The sequence below is a fragment of the Artemia sp. Qi Xiang Cuo genome, unplaced genomic scaffold (genome assembly GCF_049724085.1).
Source record: "Artemia sp. Qi Xiang Cuo unplaced genomic scaffold, ASM4972408v1 HiC_scaffold_3021, whole genome shotgun sequence".
Lineage (NCBI taxonomy): Eukaryota > Metazoa > Arthropoda > Branchiopoda > Anostraca > Artemiidae > Artemia > Artemia sp. Qi Xiang Cuo.
Genome location: NW_028300416.1, coordinates 496016 through 523970, shown reverse-complemented (window position 1 = coordinate 523970; position 27955 = coordinate 496016). Strand labels below are relative to the sequence as shown.

The 27955-nt window shown below is 32.1% G+C and overlaps 1 protein-coding gene across 1 annotated transcript in view; it reads left to right on the top strand.

Moving 5' to 3' along the window:
* Window positions 1-754: 754 nt before the first annotated feature.
* LOC148938706 (inactive serine/threonine-protein kinase TEX14-like) overlaps window positions 755-27955 on the top strand; it is a 58136-nt gene continuing 30935 nt past the window's right edge. Inside the window, exon 1 of the mRNA XM_089107600.1 lies at window positions 755-884. Within this exon, the coding sequence (XP_088963726.1) occupies window positions 853-884 (32 nt within the window). The 5' untranslated portion in view covers window positions 755-852. The remainder of the gene's footprint in view (window positions 885-27955) is intronic.

Genomic DNA, 27955 nt, shown 5'->3' with positions numbered 1-27955 from the left:
CCCCCCCCTCTAAACAATCCTGGGTCCGCCCCTATACATCTACAGCACAAACGTGATCCAAGGAAAGTATATCAAGTCTCATAGCTTTCCTAAATCCTGATTTGTATGATTTTAAGTAAATTGGAAAAAAAAATGTCTTAAATTAAAAAAAAAAAAAAATCTGTATGGCTTAAAATCTTGTTTATATCACTGGCATTATACTTTTACTTTAAAACTAAAATAAAAAAAAATCAGTTTAAAACTAGAATTAAAGAAAAAAAAACTGAAGGTCTTAAATCAAAGTTAAAATCCATCTTCTGTGCAGTCTTATCGACAGGGGTGCCAATTCAACAAAATGCAGGGGAGGGGTAAGGATTTATTTTTGTATTTTTAAAAATGAAGATACAAAAACAAATATTTTTAAAACTTACGTAGTCAGCAATTTTGTTCCTTTTTTTATCTAAAAACCATCCAAAAGGTATTTTTAAAATCTCCCCCCCCCCATTATCGGCAACTCTCCTTGTTAACCTTAGAAATAGAGACGGAATAGGAGCAGGAAAATACCTTCACAAGGCAGGATCTAAGCTTATCCTAATAAAAGCTTATCTTCTAGGATTTCACCCTAAAACGTTTTGCCCCTAAAATTTTTCCTAGTCAAGGAACAATCAGTGACAACCTCAACCAGGTTATCAAATCCCCATCTTGCGTCGTGATTAATTAAATTCCGCCTTGGCTACTTCTTAGGTGACTCTAGCTGGCGAGGAGGTGTAGATGGTCAACATGTGGCGAAATCCACTTGTTCTTTAATTGCGCTTTAGCCGCCGTGATCGTAAGGTCAAGTTTAACGATAAAGGATACTGATTGATGTGAAAAATGCCTATAAGTTCAAATAGTGATGAATATAGGTAAGAAATTTGGTAAAGTTCTACGAAATCATATTATTGAGTTAGGACAAAAGTGAATACACCTTTCAATGCCTTTTTTAATGCTGATTACTAATATAATAATCATTTCTATCGGAAGTGAATTTCAGCCCCCCCCCTATATCTGCCAATTCTGGGTTAGGTTAGGTATATATAGGGGGGGGGGGCTGAAATTCATTTACGATAGAAATGATTAGCCTATTATATTCGTTATCAGCATAAAAAAAAGGCATCGAATGGTGTATTCACTTTATTTCTAACTCAATAATATGATTTCGTAGAACTTTACCAGAAATTTAATTTTTTTTTATTTGAGTATATAACCCTAATGAACTTTCTATTGAGTAAACGGTAATCATGCATGAAGACTTGCTTACTCCTGAGCATGGGCGTAGGGAGGGGGGCAGCTGCCCCCCCCCCGAGACCTTCAAATTTACAATAGATATGGCTGAAAAAGCAGATGGTTGGAAAAGCAGTTGATAAAAGGCCCTCCATCACACTATCGACTGCCCCCCCCCCTAGACAATATGCTGCCTACGCCCATGCTCCTGAGGAGGAATAGATATATTAGCAAAAGAAAATAGGGCCATGATTGAATACCCCATTTATCACTATTTCCAAATTTAATCTTAAAAAAACTATAATTTACCCCCCCCCCCTTACCCCCTTATGGGACCAGCTACAATCAAAGGCGATATACAAAACAATAAAATTTTGTTGTTTTTGTCTAGACTATAGCCTAGCAAGGCCGTACCCATAATTTTTTTTTCGGAGGGGGTTTTACTCAAACATTTTTTTTTCGGGGGGGGGGTTGCACAAAAAAAGTTCAAAAACGCATACAAAATTTGTTTATATCCATTTTTGGGTAGATATTTACCAAATCATATAATTCAGTTACGACTAAAGTGAATATAGGTTACGACTGAAGTGAATATAGGTACGGCCTTGCAGCCTAGGCTACAAGCTAGGCCTTCATACCTAGAATGAACTTGGGCTAACTCTGAACAAACACCCGAGGGTGGCAATTCACTAAAATGTAGGGTTTTTTTTTCATGGAGATAAAATAAAAATGTTCTTCAAAATGTAGCCTACACTGGCATTTTTTTTTTTTTTAAATGAATTTTCCAAAAAGAAAATTTTCAAAATTCTTATTTCATTGATTAGGCTAGTACTGTGGAAAGACTGTTGAATGAGGAGTCGAATGTAAGTCTATCCTATATTTCCTTTTTATGTCTGATTTCTGTTTTACAAGAGACTAGCACTGAAATGGTCAATTTATTAAGTTACTTCCAGTTTAACTGCACCCAGGGACGAATCTCTAGCATTTTTATTGGGGGGGGGGGGTAAGAGGGGTCCATATCTGGATAGTCAAAGGGCATGGGATGTGTACTATTTATTCCTCCAAATTATTAGGGGGGCAACTCCCCCCTTGCCACCCCCAAACGACGCCCCTGACTGCACCCAGTCCCCCCCGCTATGCAGCGTGGATCCAGTGGCGTGATTTCGTCAAAATCCTGGGGGGAGGGGTAAAATTAGAGCCGATTTTCCCAAGTCAAGTGAAAAATGAGTAATAGGCTAGGCTACTACCATAAAGGTATATCAAAGAAAACAGATCGGTTCCTGAGGATGCTTGAATTATGTAGGCTATGCATGTCTTTAGTTTTGATAAGGTTTTTGAAGGCTCTAAATTTCAGCTGGTGGGCAAACACGGGTTTGGGGGGGGCAGTTGCCCCTCCTGCCCCACAGCAAATTGAGAAGGGCCCTAATGGACCAGATATTGTACTAGGCTATAGCCTAAGCAAAGTTTTGCTCATTTTATGAGATCTTCATTATTTTTGTGCTTACTCCCCGTAAAAGGTTGATTTATAACTACAAATAAAGTCAATTTACAAATAAAGTAAAAAATTATCCAGTAAACTGTGCCTGGTACCGTTAGAGTTTGGGGCTGAGACGCAATTACAACGGCAGGGATTAGACTACGATATTTGGATTATCCAAGATTTATCCGATATTAAATAATCCAAGATTTAAATAAGTAATCGAATGGTAGATTTCTTTTTTTCCCCTATCTGATTTCTGTCCTACGAGTAACATTAACCAAGAGAATGAATTGACTACCAATAAACCTATCAAGCTGTTGAATATAGCCTAGGACTACGTATCGAAGCATTTAGGGGGGGGAGTGCAGTCAGACCAGGATACTTTCGTGTTATAGCAACCACACTTTGTTCTTGATCTGTAATGAAACCGATTTTCTGTGTGAGTTACCCTTTCACCGAGAAAGGGTCGTCCAATTTTAGTTTTGTGCTTTTTGTTTTAAGGTTTGTTTTTTCTATTTTTATCAGTTTTATTCTGCACTGAGGATGGTCAAGCGGAGTTCTTGACCGAAATATTTGCAGTTTTTCAATTTATTCACTGGCAGTTTTCTTCCTTTCTTGTTTTATCGATTTTCTGTGTCCACTCGGAGATATTCATCTTAGCCTGAGCAAGATAAAGTACTATACAGGTATATTTTAATTAAATGTTTAATATATAGAGGTGGTAAGGTTAGGTATTCAATATAATGCTTTCTGGGCGGCCTGCTTTCCATAATTCTATGTTGTAGTTTCCATAATTTTGTTACGAATGTATTTTATTTTCATCATGTTTTGGTATATTTCATTATGATTAACCTAACTTCACTTCTTTGGTGTGGTCGCTATAACACGTAAGTACCCAGAGCCGTTCCTAGGGGGAGGGTGATCGAGGCAGTTACCCAGAGCGCCGGGGCTTGGGGCGCAACGCGGCCGGGGTTTTGCCAACTGATCCAATTTTTCACTGTGATTCGGCTTTTTTGGCTTATCTTTGACCCGGGAGGGGTGCTGTAATTAATTATTCCCCGGGAACTAATAACCTCAGGAATGGCTGTGGATGTTGCCAAGCTTAAAGTGACTGAAAATCCAATAAATAGAAGTTTCCTGAATATAATGAAATAATTTTTTTTTGTTACTATGTTTAGTTCAGGAGAGGGGATAAACTAGAGTGTTAGTGCTTTGTATGTTGTGCACAAAGCCCTACCTAATTTAATTTTTGCTTGTGTACCTGCTTAGTATAGCTATGTTTTGATTATGTCAAGAGAAACACCCTTGACTCTGGTTGGTCTTGTAAAGGGGGCATATCAGGTATAACCTACATGTAAATTATCATTGGTGCTAGCTTACCAGCCATTCCTGGGACTTGCCAGGCACGTACCAAAGGGAGGGGGATAGATGTCAAATTTTGAGTTGAGTATTGAGTTAAACATACTACTCAGGGTTTATTTCCCCCGCTGAATCGATTGATACAGTCCGTCAAGTGGATTAGGCAACCCATTGTCGAAATATATTAGTCTCAAAGGCATTGCAGGGACATATTATTTTTATACTCATTCTAGGGCTTATTGACTAATTGGTACATTTTGAAAAAATGTGAATTTTGAACCTGAGGGCGGGCATGGCCCCAAAGAATCTTCAACCAAAGGATGCACCTTTGCAGCGAACTTTTTTTCTGTTTCAGCTTTTCTGTTTCAGCAAGTTTTTTTCTGTTTCTTCTCTCGCACTAAGCATTCCTCGCCTTCCTCTTTCTTTTCTTAGGCAATTTTTAGTATGAGACGTAAAAATTGAGTCGTCGCTGCAATTTTGGTGGGCCAGGCGCGTATACAAAATTTTAATTGAGGGAGGGGACAAATTTAAATAAAAAATTAAGAACATGTTAGGGTTCTTTTTTAGTAGCCGGGCAACACGCGAGAAGTGAAGTTTGGTTAATGCTAATGAAATAAAACAAAGTATGATAAAAATATAATAGTTTAGAAACAAATTTGTGCTATATATTTCTGCACGTTAGGAGGGGGAGGGGGGGGGGGTAAAGCACAGCATATATTAAATATGTAACCTAACCTAGGTACCCTCTTTTGCCCCTTTAACCCCAAAAAACTTAAGTTTAAATATTTTTCACTGAGAGAGCAATACCTCACTAGTCAGCGGAAACCTGTTTTTCAATAGCATCTGAGATTCTATATGCAGTTCTTCTCGCGTGTTGCCCGGCTACTAAAAAAGTACCGTAAGGTTAGTTTTATAAAAATCATTGGAAACTATAGGGGAAATAATGAGTTGAAAGGACCCAAGGACCAGTCGACCCCTCTTCCTCTTTGTTTGTATCCACATTATTGGTCTTTTTTTTACTTTTAAGTGGCCACAGATGCTAAATAAACCCGTGCCCATCATTCGATAAACAAGAAATAGTTTTTCAAAATAATTTTGGTCGACAAAAGGTAGTATTTGTAGATTTTCCCATTAAAAAATTGAGTCTCCCCGAACACTAATCTTAACGAAAGTTAAAAATCGCTATTTCGTGTTGATATTAGTGTATTTGTGAATATTTTTTTTGGAAGATTTCGGGGTACCAGTTTTATTGGGGGAATTCGAAGAAACCATGAAAAATTCGTGGTAGTGGAACCCTTGCCGGCTCTTGGAAGAAGCAAAAGGTTTACTTCGAGGAATTTGAAACTAAATTCTTCCGTGAGTCATGAATGTGGCCAAGGTTTGATCTGGTTGAACCGCTTTTGCCCTTATCCCTCCAAAATACACTTCACTGTGGTTATGAAGTGTCCTTATTGCAGGGTATTTTCCCCAGTCAGTAGTACACCCCCCTTTCTCCTGCTGTGGCAAAAAGATCAGTTTTGCCAGCTACCAGCGAAAAGCCTGTTTCGCGGGAGTATCGATGCCTGGGGGACGGGGCTCAATTTTCATATGGGACGTCCGTTTTCGCAAATTGGGCCGCTTATACCCGCATTGAAGGAAGCTTGATTCGAGCCTTCGTTCCAGTGAAAGAAATTCATTCCATTGAAAGAAATCATTAACCATCATTTACGTTTATTTCGCTCAGTATATTCTGAGTTTGGCCTTGATACTATCGAGACCACAATTACTATCCTCTATATGGTTGCCAAGCAATCTGATATCCTTTGCATCCTTCAAATTTAGGATGCACCATGTTCCGGATAATGGACAACAAGCCTTCTGATAATGTCTGCAGTTCTACGGTCTTAAGTGGTTCAACCTTAGACGACACTTCTACTGTCATTCAGGGGCGTGGTTTGCCAAATAGCAGGGCCCCCTCCCCCCATCAGCTGAAATTTAGTCTCTTCAGAAATCTTGTCAAAACTAAGATAGGCCTACATAATTCAATCATCCACAGAAACAGATCAATTGTCCCTAGTATATTCAATCAAATTTGCATATTTTAAAAGCAATTTTAAATCACTATCATTAGGAGATAGTGAGTCTAACTGTCTAAGTAACATCATATTTCTGTTTTGGAGAATAGGTGGATCTGAAACTAATGAATCCTTTTATTTAATTGGATTGTTCTTTTGGTACAGGTTAAAACTTCACTGTACATTGGAACAAGTTAAAGGGTCGGACTATAGCAGTTTTTGAGACGAGGGTGATCTGGAGCTAATGAATCGTGTGATTTAAGTATTGTTCTTTTGGTAAAGGTTACAACTGCACTGTGCACCGGTGCAGGTTAGAGCTGGTTTGGAGAATAGGGAGATCTGAAACTAATGAATCGTGTGATTTAAGTATCTTGTTCTTTCGGTGCAGGTTACAGCTGTAGTCTTGTCACAAATGTCACTTCTCAGAAGGAACATGAAGTTTAACTTGGCACTTCCCCCCAAAAATTATCAAAGCTGACTATACTAAGTAGAAGGGGGGGGGTACCAGCGCGATCGACCACCCCTGCTGCCACCTACAACTTTTTTCACAAAATTCATGTCTGTTTGTTGTCAGTGAGAATGAAAAAACAGGAATTTTCTCACTTTGATGGATGTTTTCTTGGATGGTTATGTATGTTGATCAATTTATTTGATGTTTTTCATGGATGTCAACTGTAATTTATGTCTGTTTTATGGTTTTTGTCAGTGAGAATGGAAAAACAGGAACTTTCTCAGTTTAATGGATGTTTTATGGTTTTTGTCAGTGAGAATGAAAAAACAGGAACTTTCTCACTTTAATGGATGTTTTTTGTCAGTGAGAATGGAAAAACAGGAATTTTCTCACACTGATGGTTGTTTCTTGGACGGTTATGTGTGTTGTTCAATTTATTTGATGTTTTTCATGGATGTCAACAGCAGTTCATGTCTGTTTTTATGGTTTTTGTCAGTGAGAATGAAAAACAGGAACTTTCTCACATTTATGTCTGTGTTGTGGTTTTTGTCAGTGAGAATGGAAAAACAGGAACTTTCTCACTTTGATGGATGTTTTGAGTCAAACGGGTACCGGAGTCAATGACCTAAATTTCCAACATGTCGATTTATTTGATGTTGTTGTTGTATGCTCGAGGCAAATGTTATGATCCAGAAATAGAAAACAGTTAGATCACGTGTTTTCTTCTCAGCCAATTAGAGGGCTTGCTTACATATTAGCGGCGGAGGGAATATGAGGAATAGATTTTTGCTATAGTTTTATTAGTCTGTGAATAGAATCCACTAAGTTTTTAGTTAGCAGTGTAATAACAAGAGTGAACAAGTTGAGTTAGAAATATCCTTTATTGCAAATGTTCTATTTCCAAAGGACATTTTCATGATTTTGAACATTCTCATGAACCTACTGCATGTTTAGACAGCATAGAGGCAGAGACAGATGAGAAGAATCTGGAGGAAACGAGAAGAAAAATTATATGTGACATGGAGAGAAATTTATACCGGTTGCAAGTATGTTCACATAAAAGAAGGATTGATATGATAGAAAAGGAAGATCTAAAGAACAGACTGGTAAAAGAGGGCTTTCTCTATAGTGTATAAGACAGCAGTGAAAACCCAATGAAAAATGTATATAAAGCAAGATATAACTCAGATTATTATGATGATTATGTTCTAACAGAAGAGAAAAAGTGGCTCTTTAAAAGACAACATAAGAGGTCATTCTACGAAAAGGATTTTAAACAACGGAAACCATGGTGGAAATGTTCTCATATATGATTTAACGTTAAATCTAATTATTAATATGTATAATGAGTTTTATATTGTAATCACACAATAAATTTGTTTGTATTATTTTAATTTTCATATACTAGATATATATATATATATATATATATATATATATATATATATATATATATATATATATATAATATATATATATATATATATATATATATATATATATATATATATATATATATATATATATATATATATATATATATATATATATATATATATATATATATATATATAAATATATATATATATATATATATAGAGTGAGGATACCGTCAGAGACTTCTATACATGAACAGTTCAGATAGAATAGATCATGCCTTAGAGTATCATCAATCCTCAGACAAGTTTTCTATCAATGATAAAAAAAATAAATCATTCTTCTAATCTTTATTCTTATGATAAATCAATATTTATTACAGTTTTTAGGTACACAATTTCGGGTTCTATTATTTGAACCTCATCTTCTTCTTCATCTTCTCCTATATCTAGGAGAGGAGGCATGTCCTCGAATAAATCCTCTCGTATTCTTATGTTATTCTTCGAAGAGGGCAAACCATCAAGCAACCGCTCATCATCTTCTATACAGAGTCGGCCCGAAGGTCCCCTCCGTACCAAATCCTCCGACGTATATGATAATCCATCTTCTGTATAATGGATCACCATTACATCATCAGTAGCATCTACATTACTGTTAAGAAGAAGGAATTCTTCTTCAGATAAAATCCATGCATTCCACTCCACGTTCTCCTCCTCTTGAACATACTCGGGGAAGTTCTATAAATGTAATAAACAAGATTACTTAATATTTTTCATTATATCAATAATTTTTATGTCTAAAATTCATCAATTAGCTAGATATCTAAATTTAAAATTTGGAAAAAAACTTTTTCGACCAGAGGGTATTTTTCAATTAAAAGTAAAGAGCTGCAACACTAAATCAAAGATGAACGGAAATAATGTCGAATAATTGTTCAAACGTAAACTTATGTCCAATGATATATTTAATAGAGTGACAAAAACTTCTTTTTCCACAAGAGGTTATTTTTCAACTAAAAGTAAAGAGCTGCTACACTAAATCAAAGATGAACGTAAATAATTTATAATAATTTTTCAAACTTAAAATTATATACAATTAGATATTTAATAGAGTTAAAAAAACTTTTTTCCACAATCGTTTTTTTTTAATCTAAAAGAACTGAGATTAAAAAAGAAATAACATGTTAACTGAAAAAATAAAGAAAAATTGTTAAAACGTAATATGCTATCCATGGAGATAATCGTTATTGTTGCAAACTCTTTTTTTCAATGTTGTCTATTTTTCAAAAAAATGTAAATAATTACAAAACTAAATAAAATGTGAATAGACATAATGTCGAATAATTGTTCAATCGTAAACTTATATCCAATGATATATTAGTTAGTGACAAAAAATTTTTTCCACAGGAGGTTATTTTTCAACTAAAAGTAAAGAGCTGCTACACTAAATCAAAGATGAACAAAAATAATAACGAATAATTATTCAAACGTAAAATTATGTCCAATGATATATTAGTTAGTGACAAAAATTTTTTTCCACAGGAGGTTATTTTTCAACTAAAAGTACAGAGCTGCTACACTAAATCAAAGAAGAACAGAAATAATAGCGAATAATTGTTCAAACGTAAACTTATGTCCAATGATATATTAGTTAGTGACAAAAACGTTTTTCCACAAGAGGTTATTTTTCAACTAAAAGTAGAGTTGCTACACTAAATCAAAGATGAACAGAAATAACTAATAATTTTTCAAACGTAAACTTAATTCCAATTCTACATTTAATAGATTGAAAGAAACCTTTTTTCACAAGGGGTATTTTTTCAACTAAAAGTATAGAGCTGCAAAACTAATTCTCAGGTTAACAGAAATATTAGCGAATAATTGTTCAAACGTAAACTTATATCCAATGATATATTTGTTAGTGTGGCAAAAACTTTTTTCCACAAGAGGTTATTTTTCAACTAAAAGTACAGAGCTGCTACACTAAATCAAAGATGAATAGAAATAATGTCGAATAATTGTTCAAACGTAAACTTATGTCCAATGATATATTTAAGAGTGACAAAAACTTCTTTTTCCACAAGAGGTTATTTTTCAACTAAAAGTAAAGAGCTGCTACACTAAATCAAAGATGAACAGAAATAATAACGAATAATTGTTCAAACGTAGACTTAGGTTTAATGATATGTTAGTCAGTGTGACAAAAAACTTTTTCTACAAGAGGCAATTTTTCAACTAAAAGTAAAGAGTTAATAAACAAAATAAAAGCTGAACAGAAATAATTTCGAATAATTTTTCAAAAGTATAATTTCTATAAACTTATGTCCAATGATGTATGAGTTACGGTGAAAAACACTTTTTACAGGGGGGGGGCAGCCCTATTTATATACAGAATAATTTTTGTTCGTCTTAAGTTTTAGTTTTGCTTCTTACTTCCAACTGAAAACTTATTTTTAATTTGATGTTTTACCTTTTTTTTCAAATAATGCCATTAATATCTCTTTGAATAGACCCTCTCTTATCAGTTTATTTCGATTTGAGTACTGGTTCAATTCGAACAGCAAACATTCTTTCTAGTCTTTAGACTTTTCAAACACAGTAAACATGATTACGGTATGTAATTTGTAGGGTTGGTTCTGTGGGAGTGTGCTAGCTACCCCAGACCCAAATGGGCTGAAATCACATTTTAGAGTTAAAAAGTGCACACAGAAAAAAAAAGCAAAGGTAATAGTCATTTAAAATATAACTCCCCCCCAAACTCAAAATTTTATGGTGGAAAGTTTTTCAAAGGTTTTACTAAAAGTAAAAGGTCTTAACTTTAAGGAGTGAGGAGTTGCTCTATTAAGAGTTAGACTAAAATTAATAATTCTTCGCAAAGCACGAGAAGTTTTATTGTTTGTTATTAATTACAACTGAAAAAATATTTTTTCATTTTTTGTTTTACCATTTTTTCAAATCATGCCATAAATATCCGTTTGAATAGACCCTCACTTATCAGTTTAACTCGATTCGAGTACCGGTTCGATTCGAACAGCAAACATTCTTTCTAATCTTCATGCTTTTCAAGCATAATAAAATTGATAACGGTATGTAGTTTGTTGGATATGTTGTCTTTTTCTTCAAGAACTTTCTTATACAGCTAAATATTTATGTGAAACTATAAAACTAATTAATTTTAAATATTTGCTATGGTACTAGGAAGCAAAATCAGTGTGAATGTACTATCTATCACAAACCCAGAAGGACAGAATTCACATTTTAGACACAAAACGTGCACACAAAAAAAAAGCAAATATAATAGCAATTTAAAATCCCCACTCCCCCCAAACTCAAAAATTTCCTAATCTAATCTAACCTAATCTAATCTAACCTAACTTAAACGTGGAGAAACCTAACTTCTAACCTAACCTGACCTAGCCTAACCTATGGTTTTGGTATTTCTATGCAATATTGTGTAATTTTGTGGTTATGCTAGTTTAGACTAAACTTCAACTTTAGGGGGGGATTTCAAGAGCAAGGGTTGAGGCGGTGGGCAGCCCCACTCCTAAAGACTTTTCTTTCTAGTCTTGCATATCATAGTTAAAAACCATAGTTTTCACGCCTCTTCCTGTGAATTGCTCACTATCCACTTTAATTTCCAATCAAATGAGCCCTTTTCAAAGTTTTTGTGACGACTCCTTCTATACGAAGTGCCCTGACTATGAAAAAAATAACAAAACAACATATTGTGCCCACATCGTTCTTTAGTGAGGTAGCACTAGCGTTTCGGCATGCAGTGTTTCCCCAGAAAATATTTAAATATGATGAAGATACGTTCCTAGAAATTTTGTGTTTGGGGGGAGGGATTTTAAAATCCTCTGGAAAATTTGAGTTTGGGGGTAGGGGGTGTGGGGATTTCAAGAGCGTGGGTGGAGGCGGAAGGGGAGGGGGCAACTCCTAAAGACTTTTCTTTCTAGTCTTGCATATCATAGTTAAAAACCATAGTTTTCATGCCCCCTCCTGTAAATTGGGCATTAGCAACTTTAATTTCCAATCAAATGAGCCTTTTTCAAAGTTTCTGTGACCACTCCTTCTATATGAAGTGCCCAGCTATGTAGAAAAAAACAAAACAACATGTTGTGTCCCACATCATCCTTTACTTAGATAGCACTAGTGCTCTGCATATGATTGGTTGCAATTTCCTTTTTTTCTTATTTTTATGCGTTTCTGTTCTTTTCTGGTTTTAATCTGCATTGAACATGCCTCGTTTGTTGCAATTAGACTATATGATGTAAGAAGTATTGTTTTGAGTCCTTTCCCCGTGAGTGATGTGGTAATTCCCGCGAGTGTTAAGTGATAGATAGAAAGGTAATTATTGTTCTAAGAGCGTCACCTAGTACGATTTTCGCAAATAGATAACCGTTAGGTCAGTATATTTCAGGGTTTTGAAGTTTTAGAAATCAGTATAAGCTGAAATATAGAACAATATATAAAAATAATGGATAGTTCTTCAAATGTATGCTCTCCAACGTTTGATGTAAGTTCAAATAATATGATCTTTCGATGTGTTTTCCAGCAAAAAATATGTACAATACAATGAACAATGTTCACTTGATTAGGAAGGCTTGGCTAAAAAATGGAATTTTCAGTGAAAACTCACAAAGTTTGCTCTTAATATGGCTATTTGGTGTTGTTTCCAAAGGAAAATATTCAAAATACAATGAAAATATGTCCCCCCAAACATTTTGAGTTTGGGGGGAAGGGAGATTTTAAATTGCTATTATAATTGCTTTTTTTTTGTGTGCACTTTTCGTCTCTAAAATGTGAATTCAGTCCTTCTGGGTATGTGGTAGCTAGTACAACCACACTGAATTTGCTTTCTATTCCAATTGCAAATATTTAAAATGAATTAGTTTTATAGTTTTACATCAACGGTTAGCTGTACGAGAAAGTTTTTGAAGGAAAACACCACCGATCCTACAAATTACATACCGTAATCAAGTTTATTATGCTTGAAAAGTATGAAGACTAGAAAGAATGTCTACTGTTCGAATCAAACCGGTACTCGAATCGAATTAAACTGATAAGAGATGGTATATGCAAACGGATATTTATGGCATGATTTGAAAAATGGTAAAACAAAAAATGAAAAAATAATTTTTCTGTTGTAAGTAAGAACAAACAATAAAACTTCTCGTGCTTTGCGAAGAAGTATGAATTTTATTCTCAATCTGTTTTGAGCAACTCCTCACTCCTGAAAGGTAAGACCGTTCACTTAGAATAAAACCTTGAAAATACGTTCCCCCAGAAATTTTTGAGTTTGGGGGGGGGAGGGAGATTTTAAACGACTATTACATTTGCTTTTTTTCTGTGTGCACTTTTTAACTATAAAATGTGATTTCAGCCCATTTGGGTCTGGGGTAGCTAGCACACTCCCACAGAACCAACCCTACAAAATACATACCGTAATCATGTTTACTATGTTTGAAAAGTCAGAAGACTAGAAAGAATGTTTGCTGTTCGAATTGAACCAGTACTCAAATCAAATTAAAGTGATAAGAGAGGGTCTATTCAAAGAGATATTAGTGACATTATTTGAAAAAAAGGTAAAACATCAAATTAAAAAATAAGTTTTCAGTTGGAAGTAAGAAGCAACACTAAAACTTAAGACGAACAAAAATTATTCTGTATATAAATAGGGCTGCCCCCCCTGTAAAAAGTTTTTGTCACTAACTAATACATCATTGGACATAAGTTTACAGAAAATTTACGTTTGAACAATATTTCGACATTATTTCTGTTCATCTTTGATTTAGTGTAGCAGCTCTTTACTTTTAGTTGAAAAGTAACCTCTTGTGAAAAAAGTTTTTGTCACTCTAACAAATATATCATTGGACATAAGCTTACTTTTGAACAATTATTTGTGATTATTTCTGTTCATCTTTGGTTTAGTATAGCAGCTCTTTACTTTTAATTGAAAAATAACCTCTTGTGGAAAAAAGTTTTTTTCAATCTAACTAATATATAATTTGACATAAGTTTACGTTTGAAAAATTATTCGTTATTATTTCTGTTCATCTTTGATTTAATATAGCAGCTCTTTACTTTTAGTTGAAAAATAGCCTCTTGTGAAAAAAAAGTTTTTGTCACTCTATTAAATATATCATTGGACATAAGTTTACGTTTGAACAATTATTCGACATTATTTCTGTTCATCTTTGATTTAGTGTAGCAACTCTTTACTTTTAGTTGAAAAATAACCTCTTGTGGAAAAAATTTTTTGTCACTAACTAATATATCATTGGACATAAGTTTACGTTTGAACAATTATTCGTTATTATTTCTGTTCTTCTTTGATTTAGTGTAGCAGCTCTTTACTTTTAGTTAAAAAATAACCTCTTGGGGAAAAACGTTTTTGTCGCTCTAGCTAATATATCATTGGATATAAGTTTACGTTTCAACAATTATTCGACATTATTTCTGTTCATCTTTGATTCAGTATTGCAGCTCTGTACTTTTGGTTGAAAAATAACCTCTCGTGGAAAAAAAGTTTTTGTCACTCTAACTAATATATAATTGGACATAGGTTTACGTTTGAACAATTATTTGTTATTATTTCTGTTAATCTTTGATTTAGTTTTGCAGCTCTTTACTTTAAATTGAAAAATAACCTCCTGTGTAACAAATTTTTTGTCACTAACTAATATATCATTGGACATAAGTTTACGTTTGAACAATTATTCGACATTATTTCTGTTCATCTTTGATTTAGTGTAGCAGCTCTTTACTTTTAGTTGAAAAATAACCTCTTGTGAAAAAATTTTTTTTAACTATATTAAATATAGAATTGAACATAAGTTTACGTTTGAAAAATTATTCTACATTATTTCTGTTCATCTTTGATTTAGTGTAGTAGCTCTTTACTTTTAGTTGAAAAATTACCTCTTGTGGAAAAAAGTTTTTCTCACACTAAATAATATATCATTGAACATAAGTTTACGTTTTAACAATTATTCGTTATTATTTCTGTTCATCTTTGATTTAGTGTAGCAGCTCTTTACTTTTAGTTGAAAAATAACCTCTTGTGGAAAAATAAGTTTTTGTCACTCTATTAAATATATCATTGGAAATAAGTTTACGTTTGAACAATTATTCGACATTATTTCTGTTCATCTTTGATTTAGTGTAGCAGCTCTTTACTTTTAGTTGAAAAATAACCTCTTGTGAAAAAAAGTTTTTGTCACTATTAAATATATCTTTGGACATAAGTTTACGTTTGAACAATTATTCGACATTATTTCTGTTCATCTTTGATTTAGTGTAGCAACTCTTTACTTTTAGTTGAAAAATAACCTCCTGTGGAAAAAAGTTTTTGTCACTAACTAATATATCATTGGACATAAGTTTACGTTTGACTAATTATTTGTTATTATTTCTGTTCATCTTTGATTTAGTGTAGCAGCTCTTTACTTTTAGTTGAAAAATAACCTCTTGTGGAAAAAAATTTTTGTCACTCTAGCAAATATATCATTGGATATAAGTTTATGTTTGAATAATTATTCGTTATTATTTCTGTTCATCTTTGATTTAGTGTAGCAGCTCTTTACTTTTAGTTGAAAAATAACTTCCTGTGGAAAAAAGTTTTTGTCACTCTAACTAATATATCATTGGACATAAGTTTACGTTTGAACAATTATTCGTTATTATTTCTGTTCATCTTTGATTTAGTGTAGCAGATCTTTACTTTTAGTTGAAAAATAAACTCTTGTGGAAAAAAGTTTTTGTCACTCTAACTAATATATCATTGGACATAAGTTTACGTTTGAACAATTATTCGTTATTATTTCTGTTCATCTTTGATTTAGTGTAGCAGCTCTTTACTTTTAGTTGAAAAATAACCTCTTGTGAAAAAAAGTTTTTGTCACTCTAACTAATATATCATTGGACATAAGTTTACGTTTGAATAATTATTCGTTATTATTTCTGTTCATCTTTGATTTAGTGTAGCAGCTCTTTACTTTTAGTTGAAAAATAACCTCATGTGGAAAAAAGTTTTTGTCACTCTAACTAATATATAATTGGACATAAGCTTACGTTTGAACAATTATTTGTTATTATTTGTTTAAACCTTTGGTTTATTATAGCAGATATTTAAGTTTAATTTAAAAATAACCAATTTTGGAAAAAAGTTTTTTTATCTCTAAATAATAGATAAATGTAAATAAGTTTAATTTTTAAACATTTTTATGTATTATTTAAGTTAATATTTGAGTTAGTTTAGCAGCTCTGTACTTTTAGTTGAAAAATAACCTCTTGTGAAAAAAAGTTTTTGTCACTCTATTAAATATATCATTGGATATAAGTTTACGTTTGAACAATTATTCGACATTATTTCTGTTCATCTTTGATTTAGTGTAGCAACTCTTTACTTTTAGTTGAAAAATAACCTCTTGTGGAAAAAAGTTTTTGTCACTCTAACTAATATATCATTGGACATAAGTTTACGTTTGAACAATTATTTGTTATTATTTCTGTTCACCTTTGATTTAGTGTAGCAGCTCTTTAATTTTAATTAGAAATAAACCTCTTGTGGAAAAAAGTTTTTGTCACTCTATCTAATATATCATTGGACATAAGTTTACGTTTGAACAATTATTCGACATTATTTCTGTTCATCTTTGATTTAGTATTGCAGCTCTTTACTTTTAGTTGAAAAATAACCTCTCGTGGAAAAAAAAAGTTTTTGTCACACTAACTAATATATCATTGGACATAAGTTTACGTTTGAACAATTATTCGTTATTATTTCTGTTCATCTTTGATTTAGTGTAGCAGCTCTGTACTTTTAGTTGAAAAATAACCTCCTGGGGAAAAAATTTTTTGTCACTAACTAATATGTCATTGGATATAAGTTTACGTTTGAACAATTATTCGACATTATTTCTGTTCATCTTTGATTTAGTGTAGCAGCTGTTTACTTTTAGTTGAAAAATAACCTCTTGGGGAAAAAAGTTTTTGTCACTCTATTAAATATATCATTGGACATAAGTTTACGTTTGAACAATTATTCGACATTATTTCTGTTCATCTTTGATTTAGTGTAGCAGCTCTTTACTTTTAGTTGAAAAATAACCTCTTGTGGAAAAAAGTTTTTGTCACTCTAACTAATATATCATTGGACATAAGTTTACGTTTGAACAATTATTCGTTATTATTTCTGTTCATCTTTGATTTAGTGTAGCAGCTCTTTACTTTTAGTTGAAAAATAACCTCTTGTGGAAAAAGAAGTTTTTGTCACTCTATTAAATATATCATTGGATATAAGTTTACGTTTGATGAAAAATTACTCGATATTATTTCTGTTCATCTTTGATTTAGTGTAGCAGCTCAATACTTATAATTGAAAAATTACCTATTGTGAAAAAAAGTTTCCGCCACTATATTAAATATAGCTTTGGATATAAGTTTAAGTTTGAAAAATTATTCTAAATTAGTTATGTTCATCTTTGATTTAGTGTAGCAGCTTAGTTGAAAAATAACCCCTTGTGGAAAAAGTTTTTGTCACTAACTAATATATCATTGGACATAAGTTTACGTTTGAACAATTATTCGTTATTATTTCTGTTCATCTTTGATTTAGTGTAGCAGCTCTTTACTTTTAGTTGAAAAATAACCTCTTGTGGAAAAAAGTTTTTGTCACTCTAACTAATATATCATTGGACATAAGTTTACGTTTGAATAATTATTCGTTATTATTTCTGTTCATCTTTGATTTAGTGGAGTAACTATCTACATTTATTTGAAAAATAGATTCTTGTGAAAAAAAGTGTTTGCCACTATAACTAATATATCATTGGAAATAATTTTACGTTTGAACAATTATTCGTAATTATTTCTGTTAATCTTTGATTTAGTGTAGCAACTCTTTACTTTTAGTTGAAAAATAACCTCTTGTGGAAAAAAAATTTTTGTCACTCTAACTAATATATCATTGGACATAAGTTTACGTTTGAACAATTATCCGTTATTATTTTTGTTCATCTTTGATTTAGTGTAGCAGCTCTTTACGTTTAGTTGAAAAATAACCTCCTGTGGAAAAAAGTTTTTGTCACTAACTAATATATCATTGGACATAAGTTTACGTTTGAACAATTATTCGACATTATTTCTGTTCATCTTTGAATTAGTGTAGCATCTCATTACATTTAATTGAAAAATAAACTCTTGTGGAAAAAAAGTTTTTGTCACTCTATTAAATATATCATTGGACATAAGTTTACGTTTGAACAATTATTAGACATTATTTCCGTTCATCTTTTATTTAATGTAGCAGCTCTTTACTTTTAGTTGAAAAATAACCTCTTGTGGAAAAAAAGTTTTTTCCAGATTTTAAATTTAGATATCTAGCTAGTTGATGAATTTTAGACATAAAAATTATTGATATAATGAAAAATATTAAGTAATCTTGTTTATTACATTTATAGAACTTCCCCGAGTATGTTCAAGAGGAGGAGAACGTGGAGTGGAATGCATGCATTTTATCTGAATCTGAAGAAGAATTCCTTCTTCTTAACAGTAATGTAGATGCTACTGATGATGTAATGGTGATCCATTATACAGAAGATGGATTATCATATACGTCGGAGGATTTGGTACGGAGGGGACCTTCGGGCCGACTCTGTATAGAAGATGATGAACGGTTGCTTGATGGTTTGCCCTCTTCGAAGAATAACATAAGAATACGAGAGGATTTATTCGAGGACATGCCTCCTCTCCTAGATATAGTAGTAAATGAAGAAGAAGATGAGGTTCAAATAATAGAACCCGAGATTGTGTACCTAAAAACTCTAATAAATATTGATTTATCATAAGAATAAAGATTAGAAGAATGATTTATTTTTTTTATCATTGATAGAAAACTTGTCTGAGGATTGATGATACTCTAAGGCATGATCTATTCTATCTGAACTGTTCATGTATAGAAGTCGCTGACGGTATCCTCGCTCTATATATATATATATATATATATATATCTAGTATATGAAAATTAAAATAATACAAACAAATTTATTGTGTGATTACAATATAAAACTCATTATACATATTAATAATTAGATTTAACGTTAAATCATATATGAGAACACTTCCACCATGGTTTCCGTTGTTTAAAATCCTTTTCGTAGAATGACCTCTTATGTTTTCTCTTAAAGGGCCACTTTTTCTCTTCTGTTAGAACATAATCATCATAATAATCCGAGTTATATCTTGCTTTATATACATTTTTCATTGGGTTTTCACTGCTGTCTTTTACACTATAGAGAAAGCCCTCTTTTACCAGTCTGTTCTTTTGATCTTCCTTTTCTATCATATCAATCCTTCTTTTATGTGAACATACTTGCAACCGGTATAAATTTCTCTCCATGTCACATATAATTTTTCTTCTCGTTTCCTCCAGATTCTTCTCATCTGTCTCTGCCTCTATGCTGTCTAAACATGCAGTAGGTTCATGAGAATGTTCAAAATCACGAAAATGTCCTTTGGAAATAGAACAGTTGCAAAAAAAGAATATTTCTAACTCAACTTGTTCACTCTTGTTATTACACTGCTAACTAAAAACTTAGTGAATTCTATTCACAGACTAATAAAACTATAGCAAAAATCCATTCCTCATATTCCCTCCGCCGCTAATATGTAAGCAAGCCCTCTAAGTGGCTGAGAAGGAAACACGTGATCTAACTGTTTTCTATTTCTGGATCATAACATTTGCCTCGAGCATACAACAACAACAACATCAAATAAATCGACATGTTGGAAATTTAGGTCATTGACTCCGGTACCCGTTAGACTCAAAACATCCATCAAAGTGAGAAAGTTCCTGTTTTTCCATTCTCACTGACAAAAACCATAAAACAGACATAAATGTGAGAAAGTTCCTGTTTTTCATTCTCACTGACAAAAACCATAAAAACAGACATGAACTGCTGTTGACATCCATGAAAAACATCAAATAAATTGAACAACACACATAACCGTCCAAGAAACAACCATCAGTGTGAGAAAATTCCTGTTTTTCTATTCTCACTGACAAAAACCATAAAACATCCATTAAAGTGAGAAAGTTCCTGTTTTTCATTCTCACTGACAACAACCATAAAACATCTATTAAAGTGAGAAATTTCCTGTTTTTCCATTCTCACTGACAAAAACCATAAAACATCCATGAAAGTGACAAAAATACTGTTTTTCCATTCTCACTGACAAAAACCATAAAACATCCATTAAAGTGAGAAAGTTCCTGTTTTTTCATTCTCACTGACAAAAACCATAAAACATCCATTAAAGTGAGAAAGTTCCTGTTTTTTCATTCTCACTGACAAAAACCATAAAACATCCATGAAAGTGAGAAAGTTCCTGTTTTTTCATTCTCACTGACAAAAACCATAAAAACATCCATTAAAGTGAGAAAGTTCCTGTTTTTTCATTCTCACTGACAAAAACCATAAAACATCCATTAAAGTGAGAAAGTTCCTGTTTTTTCATTCTCACTGACAAAAACCATAAAACATCCATTAAAGTGAGAAAGTTCCTGTTCCTTCATTCTCACTGACAAAAACCATAAAACATCCATTAAAGTGAGAAAGTTCCTCTTTTTTCATTCTCACTGACAAAAACCATAAAACAGACATAAATTACTGTTGACATCCATGAAAAACATCAAATAAATTGACCAACACACATAACCATCCAAGAAAACATCCATCAAAGTGAGAAAATTCCTGTTTTTTCATTCTCAGTGACAACAAACAGACATAAACTATGTAAAAAAAAGTTGTAGGTGGCAGCAGGGGTGGGCAATTGCGCTGGTACCCCCCCCTTCTACTATACTATGAATTTTTTAAGTTTCAGATTTTTTTCAAGAATTGGAAACATGTGGAATAACCAGTTGATTATTGTTCGTTGTAAGTCTAGTTTTGGTAACTAATATTTTCAGCGTAAAAGAGAAAAAAAATGCCATTGTAAGAGGAACTATCTTTGCTACCATTTTATAAAAGATTGTCCATTAAACTCAAATCTACCGACAGCAGGTGGCAGATGGATGCTGGACTGTTCTCCCTATCTTCTGACGCGGCTTTTAATTTAAGGGAAAAAAAGGTTTCGTATTTTAACAATGGTATAAAAACGCTCTGTAACCGCGGGTTTCCAACTTGTTTTGTATGGTGTAGCCAGGTCTGTATTTGTTGACAGCGGTAAATATTTTAAAAGAGTTCTGAAATACTTGTGCGTGCAAAATTTTCAGTTGCTGAAGTTTTATCAAAATACGACAGATATTTTAATGCGACCCTTATAAAGTGAACGGTTCTTTGCACCCAAATAGTTGTACACTAATTGAATAGTACCTAAAGCTTCGAATTGCTTTTCTATGCCCAAGTTCCTTGCTAAGAAATACTTCAGATAATGTGAAGGTTAGATGGATATTTGCCCCCGTAACCCCCCTTCATTTGGAGTAATATGTATGACTTGTTCTTGTAAATGTGCGCCGAGGGGATTATGGCTCCTTTTACTATGGAAACGGTACTTTTTTTCCCCGAAAAACAATAGTTCTGTAAGTGTCAAAGCAATCTGAAAATAAGATTGAGCTTTAGAGCTAAGAATGAAGTTTAAGGGTCCTTATTAAGAATCAAGTAAACACGAGAGAAGTGAAGTTTCGTTAATGCTAATAAAATAAAACAAAATAAGATGAAAATATAATAGTTTATGAACAAATTTGGGTTATATATTTGCGCATTAGGGGGGGGGGGGGTAAAGCATAGCATATATTAAATACGTAACCTAACCTAGGCACTTATTTTTGGCCCCTTCAACCCCAAACAACTAAAGTTTAAACATTTTTCACGGAGTGAGGATTACCTCACTAGGCAGCGGAAACCTGTTTTTCATTAGGATTTCATAGATTTTGGATGTGGGTCTTCGCGTGTTTTCCAGATTCTTAAGAAGCACCGGTTTAAGTAGGAGGCGAGGCCGTAGACAGTGGGGGGAATTACGATATTTGACCCCCCCCCTCCCACGAAATGTCCGACTAAAAACGCAACAAAAATGCATCTAAATAAATTTTTGATGCGTTTTTTATGTACTTCCTCCCCCCAAAATTAAAATATCCCTCCCCCGAACAAAAATTCCGGAAACGCCCTTGGTGGGAGGGGGATAGAAATCCTCCTTATATTTAAAAATATCCTATTGTGTTGTGCATAGCAAATACACATAATGACCCCTTAATTTTGAAATACTGTTATGCCAAAACTATATTTTAGCATAAAGAATGGAAGGTTCAGAGTGGAAGTAGACCTCTCTTCTTCATTCTCACGGTAACTTTTTTTTGTAAAGAAGAAATAAAGGTTTAAATTAAACTATTTATTTCGGTACTGGTGCGTTTTATGGACACTTCTAAAAAGTCAATTTTGGTAAATGCTAATGAAATTAAACAGGATGAATATACAATAGTTTATAAACAAATTTGGGCTATACATTTGCGAATTAGGGGGGTGGGTGGGTGGTAAAGCATAGCGTATATTAAATACGTAACCAAACCTAGGTACTTTTCCCCCCTTAAACCCCAAAAAGCAATCGTTTGAATACTGCAACTCATTGAGAAACCACGGCTTTGCAGTCATTTATGTATAGCGGTCTCTTGAGAATAGCCTGTTTGATGGGTTTTTCGTGGCTGGTTTCCTTGTACAATATATAAAAGTGTCCATATAATTCCGGAATGGCCAATGAACATTAATGATTTTAGTTTCGGTGACTACCACCCTTTGGAATGAATTCAACGTTTGTGGTTCAATTGAAAATAGAACTATTATATTTTAACATGCTCAACAGCAGTAGGGTAAGAGATTCCATTTCTAAGGGTCCTATGTACCAAACAGGTTTTTTCTGGTAGTCCTATTCCACAGGTCAACACACTCTTTGCCAGGGGAATGACGCGATTTCAAAGTTCACTGCCTTTTTGGTGATAAACCCAAAAAACCAGCACGTCTTGTTTCATAGTTATGCAATTATTTTTGTATATATTTAGATTCCATATTTGATTCTCCATCAGTGTCGACTCGTTTATACTCGAGAGAGCATTTTTTTTAAAAAACATTTAAATAGAAAAATTTATAATTATATGAAATTTTTTGTGATTAAAAAATATTCGAATTATTAAAAATAAATTTTAATTAATTTAATTAAAAAATTCTTTACGTAAACTATAACTAGGTTGTACTTATAAATTAATAAGAATGTTGTTTTTTTAGGAGCTGAAAAAAAACCTCTAATTATCTTATAGGTTGAAATTTAAGGTGTGATTTTTTTATCGGGATCAATGGGTCTTTTAGATGTTTTTTTGAAAAAAGTGCTTAGCTTTTTGATAGGTAATTTTGGATTAGAATAAAATGTTTATTTTTAATGTATTAATTTTTAAAAAATTTTAACTTTTTATAAATATAATTGGTTTTTTTTTTTCTAGTTATTTTTTTTAAAATAATTACATTCCTGTGTGCATTTTAGGGGTGATTTTTTTTTATCGGGATAAATTGGTCTTTTATATGTTTTTTTTAAAAAAGTGGTTAGCTTTTAGTTAGGTAATTTGGGATTTAGAATAAAATTTTGTTTTTTTTATGTTTTTATTTTTAAAAAATCTTACTTTTTTATAAAGATAATTGGCTTTTTTTTTTTTTTTTTATCAAGATCAGTGTTTTTTTTTTTTAGGGTTGTTTTTTACAATAATTACATGCCAGTCTGAATTTATGTTTTTATTTTTTATAATTAAAATTGGACTTTTTAATTTTTTTTTTGAAAAAAAAAAAAGTGCTTATCTTTCGATAGGTAAATTGAGATTATAATAAAATTTTTATTATTTTATTTTATTAATTGTTAAAAAAGCTTCCTTTTTTATTACAGTTTTATTTTTTTTTTTTTATCACGATCAGTGGTTTTTTTAGGGGTGTTTTTTTGAAAATATTTCCTGACCAGTCTGCGTTGAAGAATCTCTTCCTGAAATTTAATGCGTTCAAAACCCTCACCCCCCATTTCCTCAAAAATAAAATTTGTTACCTTATAAACCTATTTGATAAATAAAAGTTTTAGCTATCCTTTTAATTTAACGGACATAATTATCTCATACGAGGGATTGACTGAGCCGTGCTCATTAAATTTCAATTTATGTCTACATTTGATTGAAATCTGATGGTTTTACTTGACTGTCATATGCAATTATTCTCAATATTTTTTAATAAGTAACCCAAATATTGCTTTTTAATTTTTAATTTACAAATACAGTCACGGAAACATGAACTTAGGAGGAGAGGGGGGGGGAGCAGTTTATAAAAGGTACTCCAACCCCATAAAAAAACCAAATATTTTTAAAAAAATATGTCTAAAAAAAAATGAATTATGTTACAAAAAACCCAAAATTCATTTTTTCAACATTCTAAATTTTTTTTTTTTTTTTTTTTTTTTTTTAAGGAAGATTTGACATGAAAAAATACCCCATCTGAGAAAAAAGCAAAATATAGTGAACCTTCACTAATAAAGACCACCAGAGCATCTGTTATCAAATTCGCTAGAAAAGTTACACGCTATCCGGACCCGCCACCGAACACCCAACTTATAGCGACAGGGCCTTCTGACCCCCACGTTGGAACCATGGCCCACCCCCCTCAATTCTTACCCGGGAGTTCAGATCTATACTTCCAATCAGTCTTTGTAATTACATAAATAATTTTTTTCTATCTATATTTTCAAAAATAAGACAAAATTTTCTGAGGCGCATAGCTTTTTAAAAAAATAAAATTTTTTTATAATCTATTTAATTTTATTTAAATAACCAAATTAATTATTTTTACTGTGCGCTTATAATTAATTTCTAAATATATATAAAAAAAAAAATGTTTCTTTTGGCAGTCAAAACAGGTATAGGGTATTTGGTTCTAAATTTTTCTTTTTTACTTTAAAGAAATATATCGTTTTTAATAATATTTTTTAAAAACACGAATAATTTAATTAAAAAGAATTTCTTTAATGTTTTGGTTTAGTTCGGGGGGTTGGTCTGAGGGGGTGCCATCCCCACCATTATTAATAGGAATAAAAAACAGCTTAAAAATATTAAAAAAACTTTATTTTTTTTTTTTTCATGTATCGTTTATAAAATTGTTTTTTTTTTAATTAAATATATGTAGATTATCTTTGTTCATAAATTTTTATTTTGTTCTTTAAATAAATTTATATTTTTTTTTAATATAATTTTAACAACAGTCAAAATAAAATAAAAACAATATCGGTTATGTATTTGGTGTGGGCTGTGGGTTGGTTGGTATAGTTCCATCCCCCCCCCCCATTAATAGGCGTTATAAAATTAAATACTAGCGGAAAGGTTTAAGTTTTTTTTTATTGAATTTTTTTTTTTCTTGTATCGTATTTAAAAATGTGGCTTATGGCATTCTATACAGGTATAGGCTGGTTAAGTGGGTCTAATCTGGTTTGGTTTGCTATTGCGAGAGAACTCAAGCGATTTCTTTCTTTGTCAAGAGATTTAATTAATGAATTAACAATGTATTATAAAAACAACATGTATTTGTTCGATATTTATAGTACAAGTTTTTTTATAAATTTAACTGTTTTATCAATGACCTTCACGTGTGATAGATTTTTTTTTTTACGTGATATAAACAATTTTATTTTCTTATTTTTTAGAACATTTTTTAAGAAAATAAAGTTCAGTTGGGAGGGGGGGGGAGGAGGGAGGCTCTAAAACGCGGGGCCATCCAACATTTTAATTGTTGATATGGACGGAGAAAAAAGTTCTTCTCTCTTACAAGTATTTATTTAGCCCAGGTCGAAAAAATCCATGAGATATAAGGAGCAATTGCCCCCTATTTTTGAAAAAAATACCTATATGAGGGGATTCGCCCCTTCGTCAATACCTCACTCTTTAGGCTAAAGTTTGTTTATTGCTTTCAAAAGAGTTATTTATTCTAATTAAGCATACTTTTTTATTCGGGGTTCATTTTTAGTGAATTGGAACAAAATTTTCCCTTAGCGGGAAAGGTGCGGTGTTGAGGTGGAGGGAACCCCCCCCCTCATATACGTAATAATTTTGGTTAATTTTAAGTTTTAGTGTTCCTCCTTACTTTCATTGGAAATTTTTTTTTGAATCTTTATAAGACAATATGAAAAATCTTGATAAACCCCTACGGCAAACATTTAGAGGGACAATTTATCTGTAAAATTTGTGTTTTTTGGTAAGCAAGCGATTTTTCTTCTTTTTTTTTAAGGATTGATTTTAGTAGTTAAAATAATATCCCCCTGAAAAGCGACCGATGAGTACCTATAAACCCGAGATCAAAGCAAGCCAAATAAACGGTTAAAATATCACCTTACACATTAACAACGATTCGAGTGAAACAAGAAAACAGTTAAGGACACTTCTAAAAACATAGAAAAAGGACAAACATACCCTTCTGTATAATGGTAGAGATGTGAGACGCTTTATTATATTAAAACACGCAATTAAATACCCGTTTATTTCGTTATAAACCTTTATATCTTTTTTATAAGAATTACAAAAAAAAAAAAATCTTACGCGTAAAAATATATTTTTTTTTTTTTTTTTTTTTTAATGTTTCTGTACAGTTTTTTTTTTTATTTAATTTATTTTATATTTTTAAAACTTTAAAAACGTGTTATAGTTTTTTTTTTTTAGAGTTTCTGTTAATAATTTTTCCTATGTGAATGAAATAACTAATTATAATATTTAATTAGATTATTTGGTCTTAAGAAACCATAGCTAGTTGAAACTATACATAAATATATTAATTTTTAACCTAATTGCGTATAGTTTAAATAATTCTAGGAGGATGAAGTATTTTTCTACTTAACAACTACATTAATAACTTCCAAGATGATAGGACAGTATGACACAGAATTTATCAGTTACCGAGAGTTCAATAACTCCCCTCGCAATGACTTCCAAGGGTTTTATGACTCCTCCCCACAATGAATTCAGATGGTTTTAAGACTCATCTCAATAGTCATAACTCCATTCAACCTTGAGCGAAGGTATAAAAGTTTGATGAAGTATTTCTCTGCTTAACAACTACATTAATATCCTTCAAGATGATAGGACTGTATGACACTGAATTTATCAGTTTGAAAAAATCATCTTGCGGTGTTATATTCGAATGTGCTTTTTTATTATTGTCTATGGATCTCGAAGAAATTGACTGGTATCATTGGTTAGTGAACTATAATCTGTTTGAGTATGATAAAAGCTTGTGGGGTACTACATTACGTTTTATAAACAGACTGGGATTCTACGATAGAATGATTACACCAATTAATTAGACTAGTCAGGAACTGAGAAATGTCCAGGGGGACGTCGGTAATATTCGCAGCTTTTCTGGAGTTGAAGCACTAAACGTAAAGGGCAATTTGCCTAAAGATAAAGTTTTAATTCAAAACTGTGACCCTAGGATTCCACTATTCAATCTAGAAGAGTTTAAGTGTCCTAAATTTGAATGGGGTTATCACCGTCCTGAAGACGAGGTTAGGTTCTTCACACAGTGGATACCTAAGAACATACCTGATCGGGATAAATCCATGACATGTTAAAAACTAGCCTATATCATGGGACCATCGTTTGTGGATGTTTAAGATTAGTATTTTTTTATGTAAACATTTGTTGTTTTTTTTTTTTCTTTTTCAAAAAAAAAAAAAAATCTGTTAAAACAATTAACCAATAAAAATCATTAATCTTAAACCCTTAATTTTCTTTAGAATATTTATATTGTAACCAAGTAAAAAACTCTTATCCTGAAGTCACCTCTTGGATACACAATACAGAAATTCATACTATACCTTAAATGCATTCAAACACACACGCACACACACACACACACACATACACACACACACACATGTCTGACATAGTTATTAGATATTTCGACTATGCTGAACAAAATGGCTTTCTAAAAAT